Below are 12,729 nucleotides of genomic sequence, written 5' to 3' on the forward strand. Positions count from 1 at the left end.
TTGGCATGAAACATGTTCAGCCTGGGACTACCACACTTTCACACCACACTGACAATGAGCATGTGCTGGAAAACAAGTGTAACAAGTTAGAAATGTATGTTGTGCTCATCATCCCTGTGATTTCAGACTTTTAGAACATTCTGAAGATGCGGATAAACAGGCTCTGCAACCTATAATTACTGTCAGCCACCCGACTCATCAGCACTTATCATTATTATCATCATTATTGCTGTCAAGGATGAGGAAGCCAGAAGACGCAGAGCAGAGACCTCAAACAGCAGTAATACAAAATAAGGCAGACTCCTCTAGCAATTTGGAGCCAGGTATGATAAGAAGAGGCTACAAAACTGATTCACCTTGGCTTGAAAACAGGAAAGAGAGGATTCCGGAAACCGGGGGAGGATAAAGCTGAGTCACCCTGGAGAGGCCTGGAAGACAGGCAGACTGACAGGATGACATCCACAGAGGCTGTGACAAAAAGACTCAAACAAACACACTGGGCTCAGCGGTGAGGCCGAGAGTTGTATTGACTGCTTGAGGAAGAGACTACTGCAGGCCAAAAAGCTTCAGAGGACAGGGGAAGTCCATGTGAAAGGCCACTCTGTGCTCCAGTGAGATTATACATCAGGCCCGGGACTGGATGAATAACACATCCTCTCTCGGTCAGCAGCCTCAGAGCCACAAACTATCTCCTTCCAGGGGAAAAAGAAACAGTCAGAGCTTGGAAAAACACGACACATAAGAATAAGTAAAGAGGTATTTAAAATTGCAGTCTGCAGTCTTAAATACTGAGCCATTTGCGTCTCTTATAGGAACATTTTTAAATACACAGAGCTCAGTTGGCTGAGGCAGTGTGAGAAAAGTGGACATCATAAAAGATCCTCAGTATGCGGCGTTATTCTAGTGATCACAAGGACCGCTACTGAGGAAGTGTCCAGGCAGGTCTCTCTGAAAAATTCACCAATTCATCTGCTTCAGAGCGGAAACAGGCTTTCTGCACAAGGTCATCTTTTCACAAACAGCTCCCCCTCCCACTCCTAACACACACTTTCATCTATGGTCATGGCTATCATATTTACATTCCAGCTAACTCTGAGATGCCTTTGACAAATACAGACTTTACAGAGCAGAATTTAGGCATAAATGGAAATATTTTACTATTTCTGCAAACCATTTTGACTCTAAATGCAAGTCTAGATTATTTTTTACACTCCTCTGTTTCTGACGGGCTTTTCTCCACCACTTGTTTCTCCGTGTAACCTGTTTCCATGTCTTTTGTTTGCCCTGATTGTGAAACAGTTTGTAACCTTTTTAAAAAGGGCTGAACAAATAAACCTAAGTAAAGGCTGCTTTTTAAAACCTCAAATTACCTGCAAAACCCAGGTGTAATTCTTACATAGTAGAACAAAACATATATCTTTTTTCTTTTTTAAAAACCACCACCAATGTTGATATTTCAGAATTTAAAAGATGGCATTTGCCCATATTCATTTTAAACATTCATAACATAAGCAAACATTTTTGTTAAGGATCCATTACATCTGGTTATTAATTCATCTGTGTATATTTATCTATCCATTACTGACAGATACTCTTTTGTTTCTTTCCTTTTAGATGTAAGCTACAGAAAAACTTTTTCAGACCATTAATTATGTCAACAGACAGCTCTACAGCCAACATTTTAGGAATTACTGAGGTTAAATCACAACGATTCCCATTTTATTTGTTAATTTAACTGTTAAATTGCATTTTCTTTAAAATTGAAGTCCCAGTATTATGGTCCAAAAGGTTGCTTCAATGCCTTTTTTCAATGCCAGATGTGTAATTCTAGGGGAAGTCTCTTTAAATGTGTCTGTTTTTTTGAAGCTACACAATAGAAGTCATAGTGAAGACACTATGTTGTTTCTTGTTTCCATTCTAGAGTAACTGATCGTTTACAAAATGCAAAGTATCTTACAGGAGGGTGTCAAAGTCATTTTGGTAGTTCTAAAATCTGTCCTTCCTGTCCCATACTCAACTAGCAGCAGCTTAAAATGGTTTCAACGTTGCAATAGAGCTGTAATAAATACATCCTAATGACATTACATAAGACTGCTGAGCCCAACAGTTGCAGTCGTGAGCTGTGTGGAGTCATAGTGAGAAGCTGAGAGAAGCTGATTTTGCTCTGGACTGTCTCTGAACTCTGTAATTCTATGTTTTTCAAGAATTTCATTTGACTGCATTCCACCAAGACATGGTCTTATAGAGTAGGTTAGGTATTAGGTCACTGAAAATCATCAAAAAAAAAAAAAAAAAGAAGCTACATTTTATTTGGAATCACCTTTTCACACATGATACACAGTGTCTTTGCTTTCCCACATCACCACCCTGAATGCAGCACCTAAAAATACATCTCAAGGACATATAAGGAGTTGGCCAAACAACTGGATCCTAGCTGTCCAGTCCGCCTCTGGAGATTAATCAGTCATCATAAAACACTTTCCTTCCTGCAGCATGCAAACAAGAGCCATGTCCAGAAGACACTCACAGAAGTTTAATAAAGCGGGCACATTGGATGTTCTATTGATGACTAAGCAAAGCATTCAAGGCCCTAATCCTAATCCATACTGATGAATTACAATAAACAGACAGAGAGAGAGTGACAAATGTGCGGCTAAGACAGTGTCACAGCATCAGACTCACTACCAAAGTAATAATCACGTGGTCTTATTTCCATACATGAGGCCAACACACAGAATCAAAAGAACAACAAACCATGTAACACTTTTATGAATATCTCTTTTTATGTTGAGAAAGAAATCTTGTGTTTTCAAATGAGATTGCATTCATCATGTGGCATGGATACAAAAATACTGCGCTTCACCACAGGACATTTAAATACGTGGAAGGATGAGTTTGCTGTTGGTTCTGGAACCAACCAAAAGTGCGAAGTTGCTATCAGAGAAACAGGTTTTGAATCCATTTAAAGTATCGGATAAATGTACCACGGATAAAATATCAATTCCATTCAAATTAGAGGTCTATGGATTGATTCCAGAGAGAGCTGGAACTAGAATAGTAGCATCCATAATTCCCCATTTCACCACTTTCAAAAGCCACAGTGCTGCCCAGTCTGACAGACTGACTGATCACTGATCAGTGTGTTTAAATAGCTGAAGGGGGACAGACTCCTGTTTTTAACACTCTGACAAAGAGAGAATCCGAGCCCACTTATTGTTCCCTGCTGTGAACATATTGACCATCTACACAAAGATCAGTGAGCTGATGGAAAGAATTTAGATCTCAAACTCTCAAAAAAAAAAAAAAAAAAAATGCCACATAGCAAACGTGTTGATCGATCCAGCACAGAAAGGGCGGGAATTGATATTTAAGCATCTATAATTTACCACAGAGAAGAAAAGGCACAATGAAGGACAGCCTTTCTGTCGCCTCCCTTTCTGTCGCCTCCCTTTCTGTCGCCTAATGGCTGTATAGATCTGGAGAGGAAAGCTGCACCTTCAGAATAAAAAGCAGCAGAAGATGCCAATGTGAGATGTTGTTAAAAGCTTAGCACCACTTTATGGTTCCAGCAAATGGATTCTCGTCCAGACTGTACGGTCACTGGGGAAACAGCGGTGGCAGGGAGAGCAAATAGAGGGGAGCCAGTTGAAGGGTGATGGCTTTTTAGACACTGGATGTAGTGACCCTGGACAGTGGCCCTTATTTTCCTCACTTCATGGCAAGTGGAAAAATCTTGATATATTTATCTGTAATGCACTTCAGAATGACTCTTTAGTGACTTTAGGTATTCCGACCACAAAGAGTGTACCTGAATCCCATCATTACTGAGGAGGAGCTCTCTGTCCATCACAGAGAATATTATACGCATCTCTTTATTTTTGTATGTATTTATTGTATGTATATTATTTTGTATGAAAATTTTGCACTTCCATAAAGTTAGATGACTTGCAAGAGACAGATAAAAAAAGAATATTAGATTTCTTAAAAAAGTGTCAAACTAGATGTAGCAGAGGCTGAGATATCTTGACATTTAGTCCCAAGTGTGGGTCAAGCTCCTGAATCCCACATTTCCCATAATTCAACTCCATAGCACATTTTGTCAGCCCCTCCCCTGACCGATTGAAACTCCATGCCTCCTGTGTGTAATGCAGGCATTAGCGAGTAAACACAAAATGCAACTGAGGCTGATGTGAAGCTCATTGGTTTTGCAGGTATTTGGTCATAAACCAAAGTATCGGACAAATTAAAATTTTGAACTGTTGATGGTGCTAGCTGAGAAGCCAGGGGGATTTTCAGGGAGTTATTACTATCTATCCTGATGGGGGAAAGAAAATCTGTACCACATTTCATGGCAATCCATCTAACATTTATTTTAAGAGTCCTTTGAATCTAAACCAAAAATGATGACTGCACCAGAGGATAACTCCAGGTGAGAACCTGCAGGGTTCATCCGCTGGGGATAGCGAATGTCTTTAGGGACTAAAGTTCTGGATTGACCGACCAACATTACAATCCCTCGAGCTACCCCCCTAGCATGGCTAAAAAAAAAAATGTATTCTCCATGCCCAAACTGGTATTACTCACATGATGTTACATGAGTAATTTTTCTCAGACTTAACAAAGTTCTTCCAGAGCCAAAGAAGGCAATAAGCAACTCACAGGCTGTGTAGTACTAGCTAGGAGTACTAAACTGATGTTGACATTTAAAATCGGTTTGAGTGCCCCTTTAACCTCACACTGTAACTGGGGCATCTCTTATGGTAATTACAGTACAGCTGTGTGTTTTGTCAAACTGTAAAAATGTTATCCAATACATCATCATCACATCCTGGCTCATTTGAAAAGTCTGCTGGGCTGGGAGGCCCTTTAAACCACAGGGCCAATGAACGCAGGGAGGCCCACCGGCACCCGCCTCTGATCTGTTGTAGGATATCCTAAAATTAGTGCCAGTCAGAACTGTCCGCCCAAGCCAACACACCTACTAATCAGTGTGTGTTGAAATCGCTCAGGGTGGTCAGACTACTGCTTGTAATATGCTTCATAACAGAGAGAATCAAAGCCCATTAATGGTCCCAGTCTGCGAAAATAAACAGACAATGGAGCACTGCACGCATTAGCTATACGCAGATTAGCTTTATGAACGCAGAAGGAAATAGCAGCATGTCTGACATGAAACAGTAGCTATTTAGTCTTATTTGGTGATCATATTATTGGCTGAATTATTAAATAGGTAATCTCAATACTTTTTTGAAAAGCCTATAAATTATACAGCAGCCTGGCCAGTCTTTAGCCTCAGAAGTTTTATTTTTTTCACAAACATAACTGCTGACATAGCTTATTATAGCCAAACGATGAACACACTTAAGACATTTTACCAGCCCCATTAAAAGCCACAGTGACCTCCAGGTATGATCAAATATTAATTTGCATGTCTGAATGGAATTAAATATTGGTGAACAGACCACACTTGCAGTGTGCTTTAATGTGATTGGCTAGGCTGTGATCTTCCTAGCAACACGAGTTGTATTGCACATGTGTGCATCATTTAAGTTGGTTAAAGGGGCTAGATGTAAGTTTTCCCTGCCGGGCTAACGTGGGTTCTTGCTGGGAGCAGTTGGTGGTGATGGTCGCTTGCCAAGAGCTTGAGCCACCGTTGCATTTACAACACAAGAGATTAGAATACGCCCTCTGAGCAGAGCTACTTCTTCAGCGCAGCCTGGACGCTACAGTGACTTGCTATCGGAAAGTGATGAGACAGGTCGGTCAGACCAGGGCTAGCTGGTTAGCATGCCAACTTCAGTAGAAGAAAGGAAGTGATAGAAATAGAACAAAACAAGAGTTAACATTGCTGTTGCTTTCCACCACTGGAGACAGCTCTTGACGAGTAAAGGAATGAAGTTTGATGCTGAATTTGCAGTGTTTCTTCTGGTAAGTTATCAGCTTTTAATACTAACGTTGGCTATTGCTTTGTAGCGATAGCATAAATTTACATATAGCACCTTTAAAGATACTGGTGCGTAGGTTGAGTGTACAGCAATTTAAGTCATCACAAATTTAGAAATCGTTTGCTTTTGGCTTTTGAGCAGCTTTGTCAAGTCTGAGAAAATAACCCCTGATGATGTCATCGGGGTTATATGTGTTTGGACAGTATGAATTTACAACAGAAAGCACCAACTACAAATTGGGGGCATGGAATTTGAGTGGACCTTGAGTTGCCTTTTTCGTCATGTTACATAAATGTATCCAGTGACTGTGGTGCTTTACAATTCTTAGGGAAAAAAAAACCCTTATGATGTCATAGTGATGCCATTAAGGCTATCACTGCTTGGACATGGAGACAAAAAGTTTATAACAAATAGTCTGTGTTACAAATTGGGGGTGTGAGTTTTAAAGACATTGACATTTATTTATTTTGCAGTGGAGGTCTAAGAAAAAGAAGCTGTTGGGATGCATTATGGGAAATGTAGGATCTAGTGTTTTTGGAGGTTGACCAATACTAGGTACTAAAAGTCAAGATATCGCTGCCTCTGCTGCTACAATTTTGACCATCTATTTTTAATCAGTCCCTCTCAAGGTCACTAACTTTATGGAAATGCAACAGTAAACCACTGGACTGCCCCTTTAAATGGTTGAATACAGACAAATATAGAAATTTAGTGTTCAAATTCAGTAGTTGTCAAAGGATTCATTCACTAATACTGAACACACTCACTTTGCAAGAGAACATTTTGACTAAAAGAAAAAACTCTGCTGACCAGTGACACAATAAGCTCAATAGGTCAGGCTGTTGTGAGAGAGGTGAACTCATACAACACTTAACGTTTCATTAGCAGTTTCCCCCCACACCCCACAAGCAGCTGAGACATTCCATGAACACTTGGCCTGCCAGCCAGCAGCACAGAGGGCCCTTTGAGTAGGACCAGGGAGGGGAGCTGAGATTGCAGGACCAGAAGGCTGAGGCTGAGCACGAGGGAGGATCACTGAGCCAAGGGAGGCCTGTAGGCTCATAAACATGCCGGAGATTTTTTTCTATTAAGGTTTATCTATGGAAACGTGTATGTTAGTATTTGGATAGAGGCGCTAACGGGAAAATTTAGTATGAGCAGTCTTGCTTAGTTTCTAAACAAGTTTTTTTGTTCTGCTTTCTGATAGGGAAAACAGAACAAAAAGGCTATTCATGGCTTTTACTGTGAGAGCAGCTGGTGATGCCTGGCCTGGTGTACTGATGGCCTGCCAGCTTTTGACCACTTTACCCAGTGCACTGCACAGAAGAACAGGTGTCTTAGTTACTTACTTACTTACTCACACTCACGCACGCGCGCGCACACACGCACACACAGACACACACACACACACACGAACTTGGCTGCCCTCGAGAGCTGACAGCACTTCCTCTAGTAGGCCTACATTTACTCTAGGAAAGGGAGAGGCTGAATTCTTTAGCTTCCTTGACCACTAAACCTCAGATGTTGATATTCAGGTACAATGATAGGTCTGTCCGGGCTTCCTTAAGGGACCTCAAATATTCATGAGTCTGCAATTAACTTTGAGTGTGGACCAGCACCGGTGTGACTCTTGCTGAGGCAGCAAGCAGTGCCTACCTCTGGATTGAGGCCAAGACATTCAGACAAACTTCATCACCTTTCAGACAGACACTTTCTATTAGTGTCACAGCCATCCCAGACGGACCTGTCTACCTACAGAAACTGTGGCATATCCTGCCATATCCTGGCAAGCTCAGCTAAACAGGTCCTAAAAGACAATCTCCTGATTTTTGCTGAGGGATTATGATTAAACTAATGGGAGATTTGTTATTTCCCTTTTGGCCGACCTCTTCCTCTATGCCCTCTCACTGTAATATATTAACCATGAAACAGTCTACGTGCCCAGGCCCTTCTTCAGCCACAACAGAAAGCTGTGGCCACAGGCATGTCAGTGTCATGATGATAATTAATTATGGCAAAATAGACCCATCAGAGAGGTGGCCTCCTCAGAGGCCCACAGCTAATCAGCAGCTCTATTCACAGCCAGGCTTGACAATCGCCCTAGATAACCAGAAACCAGGAGACAACACTTATTCGTCTATTCATAGAAGAAACTCCCTTGAGATGCGTCAATTTTAGACTGGCTATTTCATGCGGTGATGTATCTTAGTAGCAGAAGGACAAATAGGGGTTTGTTTGTGCCACTTAGTAGGTGTTTCTGATGGTAAGTCAGTCATTTTTCCCAGGCAGAGGCACACTGCCACCATGCCAGACATTAAAACACTCACATTACTGCAGCAAGGACAACGTCAATACTGTGCCCGCTGCAGAAGTCACATATTCCATAGGTGAAGAACATAAACAACCACACCAAATCTGATAGTCCAGAAAGCCTTATTTAGGTATAACCATTGACATGTGTATTGTACTGTACAGTTTATGAAGCTTTGTCTAATAGTTGCACAACACTTAGCTTACTGGAGTACAAAGTGCCTTTACAAAACTGAGATTAAGTTAGCTTTACTAGTCTGATTTAATAGATTGTAGTGAATGCCGCAGTGCTTTATGATAAATACAAGAAAGGAAAACTTTCCAACAGCTCCCTAAAAGTCACTAACCACAACAAAGAGTAGTTTATTGCAAAAACGTGCCTCAAACCGGCTCCCTGCCCCAGCCCTAATCCAGCAACGTGCACAGTCATGTTATTACATCAGAAAATAAATCCAGACTTCTGGTAATCCACAAAGCAAGGTCCACATGAGGCAGCTGTGCCTTTATGTCAACAACAAGTCTCTTCTAAACAAAAGCTGGACTTCAGGGTCTGCAGCATGTTGGTTTGAACAGGAGGTGTCAAAGAGAGTTCATTAAACTGGGAACTCCACTGATTTCACACATAAAAAGGTCAGTTTACTGGTCATGGGATGTACTTCTCAAAATTCAATCTTGACAACACAAATAGCTGTTTGACATTCATAACTCAAGGTCTACTTACTAGTTTTTTTCAGGGCTTTTAACCACATCGCACAGTCTTCATCTACATGACAACTGAGAAATTTCTTAAGCTGGAGATGAAAGCTTTGGATAAAGCTGGATAAAGTGAAGCTTGAGTTAAAAAAAAAGAAAAGAAAAAAAAAGTTGTTTTTTTTTAAAAATCGAGCTGTATAATGTCTTGGTTTTGGAGAAGTTTTGTCAATTCTGAGAAGATCACCCCCTGATGATGGTAATCGGCTTGGGCTTGGAGACTACAAATTTCTAATAAAAAGTCTGTGTTACAAACTGGAGGCATAGCGCTTGAAAGACATTTACCGGGCAGAGAGGGTAGAACTAAAATATGATGTTGGTTACATTATATAGGATCCAGTGTTTTTGGAATAAAAGTCAGGATATCTTGGCCTCTGCTGCATCCATTTTGACCACTCTTTTTTAGATCTGTCCATCACAAGTCCCCCAACTTTATAGAAGTGCAAAATTAAATTTCTGGAGCTTTAATTCAAGTGAAAATGGGTTTTTTTTCAGTCATCTGAGGAGCGTGCTAGCTTACACTTCATGCTGATTATATCACAGACTATCTGCTTGTTCATCACATGCTTTGTCAGAGAGCTTTGGACTGGATCACCTTATATAACAACACACTATTCTGCTCATCTGCTTAATCTGACCCACAGTGGATAACGTTTTTTGGGTAGCGGCAATCCTAATACGCGCTCCGTATCCCAATCCCTCTCTGCTGAACATTTGGCCTCAACCAGCAACAATATGTGTCCTCGTGTGTCACTCAGTTTGACAAACGTTCTCGCAGAGGAACACTCATTCCCGCCTCTCCTTCTGTCCTTGGAATTACCATGTTGCCCAGACCACTCTCCTTATACCACTTAACATAGTTATATTGTTAACATGTCAATACTCATGCTCAATGAGTGATTCTCCTATTGTGTTCATACATAACAACAGGAAACACCGATGGCCGGCATTTTGATTGGAAGCCGCGTGACACACTTTAAGCCCCCTTGATCCTCTTTTTTGGAGTGAGTTGTCAGGGCATTTTCCTACCCGTCTCCCGTAACAAAGAGCCTCCCTAAATTTATCACGCTACACAAACCCCTTTAAGTTAATTATTCGGCAACAAGGACAACAACACTGATGTGTGCTGACACAAAAACACTCAGGGTGGACAGGGCCGAGCGACTGGGAAGCCCGGGGGTAGCCGCTGTCTCGGTCCGAGCCTCTCTGTGAGAGTGCTGCAGCACTCAGCGGGCAAAGAGCAGAAGGGGGTGAAAGAGTGAGGGCAGACCTGCTTACAAATGGAAAAGAAAACACTGCTCAAAGAACTGCAAAACTAGTGGGTTATTGTTAAAGATCAGCGTATGTAAAGTGGATCTTGTCTTGTCTGTTTTACAGGGTCCAACATAGTGACAACCTGTTAATGTTTTTTGTGTTAAGCCTAATCATGCTTAAATGAAAGAGTTAACATCCCTGACACACTCAATATGGATGACGCCTGGGAGGAAAGACAATAAAATTCTCATTAATGCCACGAGAACACATATTTTATCAAACCTGGCCTCTCTTTTTGAGGCAAACCAGCTGCAACTCAGTAAAAGCACAAAAAGCTAACAAAACATGTATTCAAAATAAAGTGCATAATAATCTGGACCCCAGAATATATTTTAGGAGGGATTTATCATATCAGCTCAAATTGTTGGGACTTCATTAAAGAGATTGCAGGTGCATTTTACACATCAGTGACTTACTCTGGATCAAGGCCAGCCAGGGCAAGCACAGACATCTTTCAGACAGTGATTGGAGTGGGCCTCTAATGTGCTTTTTCAGTACTTTATCATCACTGCCCATAAGAACACTTTTCTGTTTTTAATCCTGAAAATGAAAGGCTTGGGGAACATCTGTGTTGTGCAGTGTGCCTTGCAGACCTACCCAAATCTCCTTGAACACTGTTGTCATGAGAGGTCCTGCTAGACGTGGTAGAGTCCCCATCACCGGGCCAGATCTGGCCCGTTTTATGGACCCCAATGATGGAGGCCTCAGAAATCATCACCTGCTGCTTCAGATGGTTCTGTGAGAGAGGTGTGGGTGGGCTGCTGCTGTCAAAGGACTGCTGGGAGTGCTGGGAGGGTGAGCGGCTTTTCTCCCTGTACATCTGATAGGTGGTGGGGCTGGGAGACACATGGCTGGACTGGCCTGAAGAGAAGTCCTCCTCGCTGGATGTTAAGTTCTCATTGGAGCTGCAGTCTGGTGTGTAGCCACCTCCTACGTCATCAAAGCTACCGGGAGAGTAGGAGCGCCTCGGCCAGGTGAGGTGTGCATCGTCCTCTATGCTGTGGTCCCTAATGTGGATGACTCGGGTGTCCCCATCAGCCATTATTCCCCCAACATACACACTGGTGTAAGGCTGGCACTCAGCTGGCTGTCGCTCAGACTTTCCCCAGGTGGAACGGATCACACTTTCCTTCTGAAAGTGTGGGTTGACCTCGACGTCATCATATGAGCCATTGTAGCTGCAGTTCCCGTCAGTGGATCTGCCTCTTTGAACAGCCTTGCTGATGTCCCCTGTGGCAGCTGACAGGTTCCCTGGGACGGAATGCAGGGACCTTTTTCTCTCAATCTGCATGGCCTGACAGCCCAGGGTGCTGATCTTGTCTGAGACCTCCCTGTCGTTGACTTTGACCAGCCCTCGCTCGTGGTGGTACTCCATGTTCACATAGAAGGGTTTCTCCTGGCCGCCCACCACTGCCAACCCTCTGCCATCCCCGGCTGTGTGAGAGTTGGCTCTCCTGATGCGCTCAAAGTTGGATCTCAGAGCTGCCACTGAGCCTGTGCCCACTGGGAAATCCGGAATCTCTGAGTCCTGGCGGATGGGTGACACCCCACCTTTCTGTTTGGCTGGGGATGCACCGTCCACCTCTCCTTCTGGATGTGGTTTACACCTCACAGTCTTCACATGCCCTCTCTGCTGCTGCTGCTCCTCCACCACCGGTGCCTCATCTGTGTGGGACCTCTGGCTCTCTGGGCCACTGGGCAGGTCTCCGTCTCTTGTATGGGGCGGCCTTTTAAATCCCCATCTCTGCCCATCATAAGACTTCCTCTCTTTTGCAAGCAGAGTCTGCAGATAGATCATCCGAAAGCGCTCCTTGTTTACTTCCTTCTCCAGCTGCCTGATTGATGTCTTGCATTTGTCCAGCTCCTGTTCAATGTCCCCCAGTGAGTTCAGCTCCATGCAGGGGGGATCAGACTCTGGGAACTGGGCTCTCCATGCCTCCACAAATCCCACTGGTTCAACCATTGTTATCACTCTGACATAAACTAATCAATCAACTAACGACACAAACACATATATATTTCTAAAGCAAGAACTGGACTTGACTGTTTAGAACTTAAAGCTTCCATAGTGCTACAGTTCGGAAAGGAAAAGTGTTCTCCAGAGGAAGGAAGGAAAGGAAGAAAACAGGGAAGAAACCCTCTTTAGTTTGGTCTTTACTCACAAGCACAAGATTAAAATCCTACAGAGGCAAGATCACGGGTCTGTGCGAGTTTATCCTTATCCTCGCACTTGATCCCTGCTTGCGCTCGTCTGGTCTCTGGAGATCCTCTGTCTTGCTCCGCGTTTGGTGTCAGACTGACTCGCAGCTCTTCGTCTGCGTTACAGTTACAGCACAAAGAGGAGGAGCTACATGGATGTGATTTAGGCTTACACTGTAAATACGTGGGGGGGGCGATTTGTCAAAATGCT

The 12,729-nt window shown here is 42.9% G+C and overlaps 1 protein-coding gene across 1 annotated transcript in view; it reads right to left on the reverse strand.

Moving 5' to 3' along the window:
* Positions 1 to 12,729, reverse strand: part of si:dkey-91m11.5 (PH_BCR_vertebrate and RhoGAP_Bcr domain-containing protein) — a 32,007-nt gene that overhangs the window by 19,167 nt on the left and 111 nt on the right. The window contains exon 2 of the mRNA XM_040154574.1: positions 10,917 to 12,634. Within this exon, the coding sequence (XP_040010508.1) occupies positions 10,917 to 12,282 (1,366 nt within the window). The 5' untranslated portion in view covers positions 12,283 to 12,634. The remainder of the gene's footprint in view (positions 1 to 10,916; positions 12,635 to 12,729) is intronic.

Source organism: Xiphias gladius, chromosome 19 (genome assembly GCF_016859285.1).
Source record: "Xiphias gladius isolate SHS-SW01 ecotype Sanya breed wild chromosome 19, ASM1685928v1, whole genome shotgun sequence".
In the NCBI taxonomy this organism is placed as follows: Eukaryota; Metazoa; Chordata; class Actinopteri; order Istiophoriformes; family Xiphiidae; genus Xiphias; species Xiphias gladius.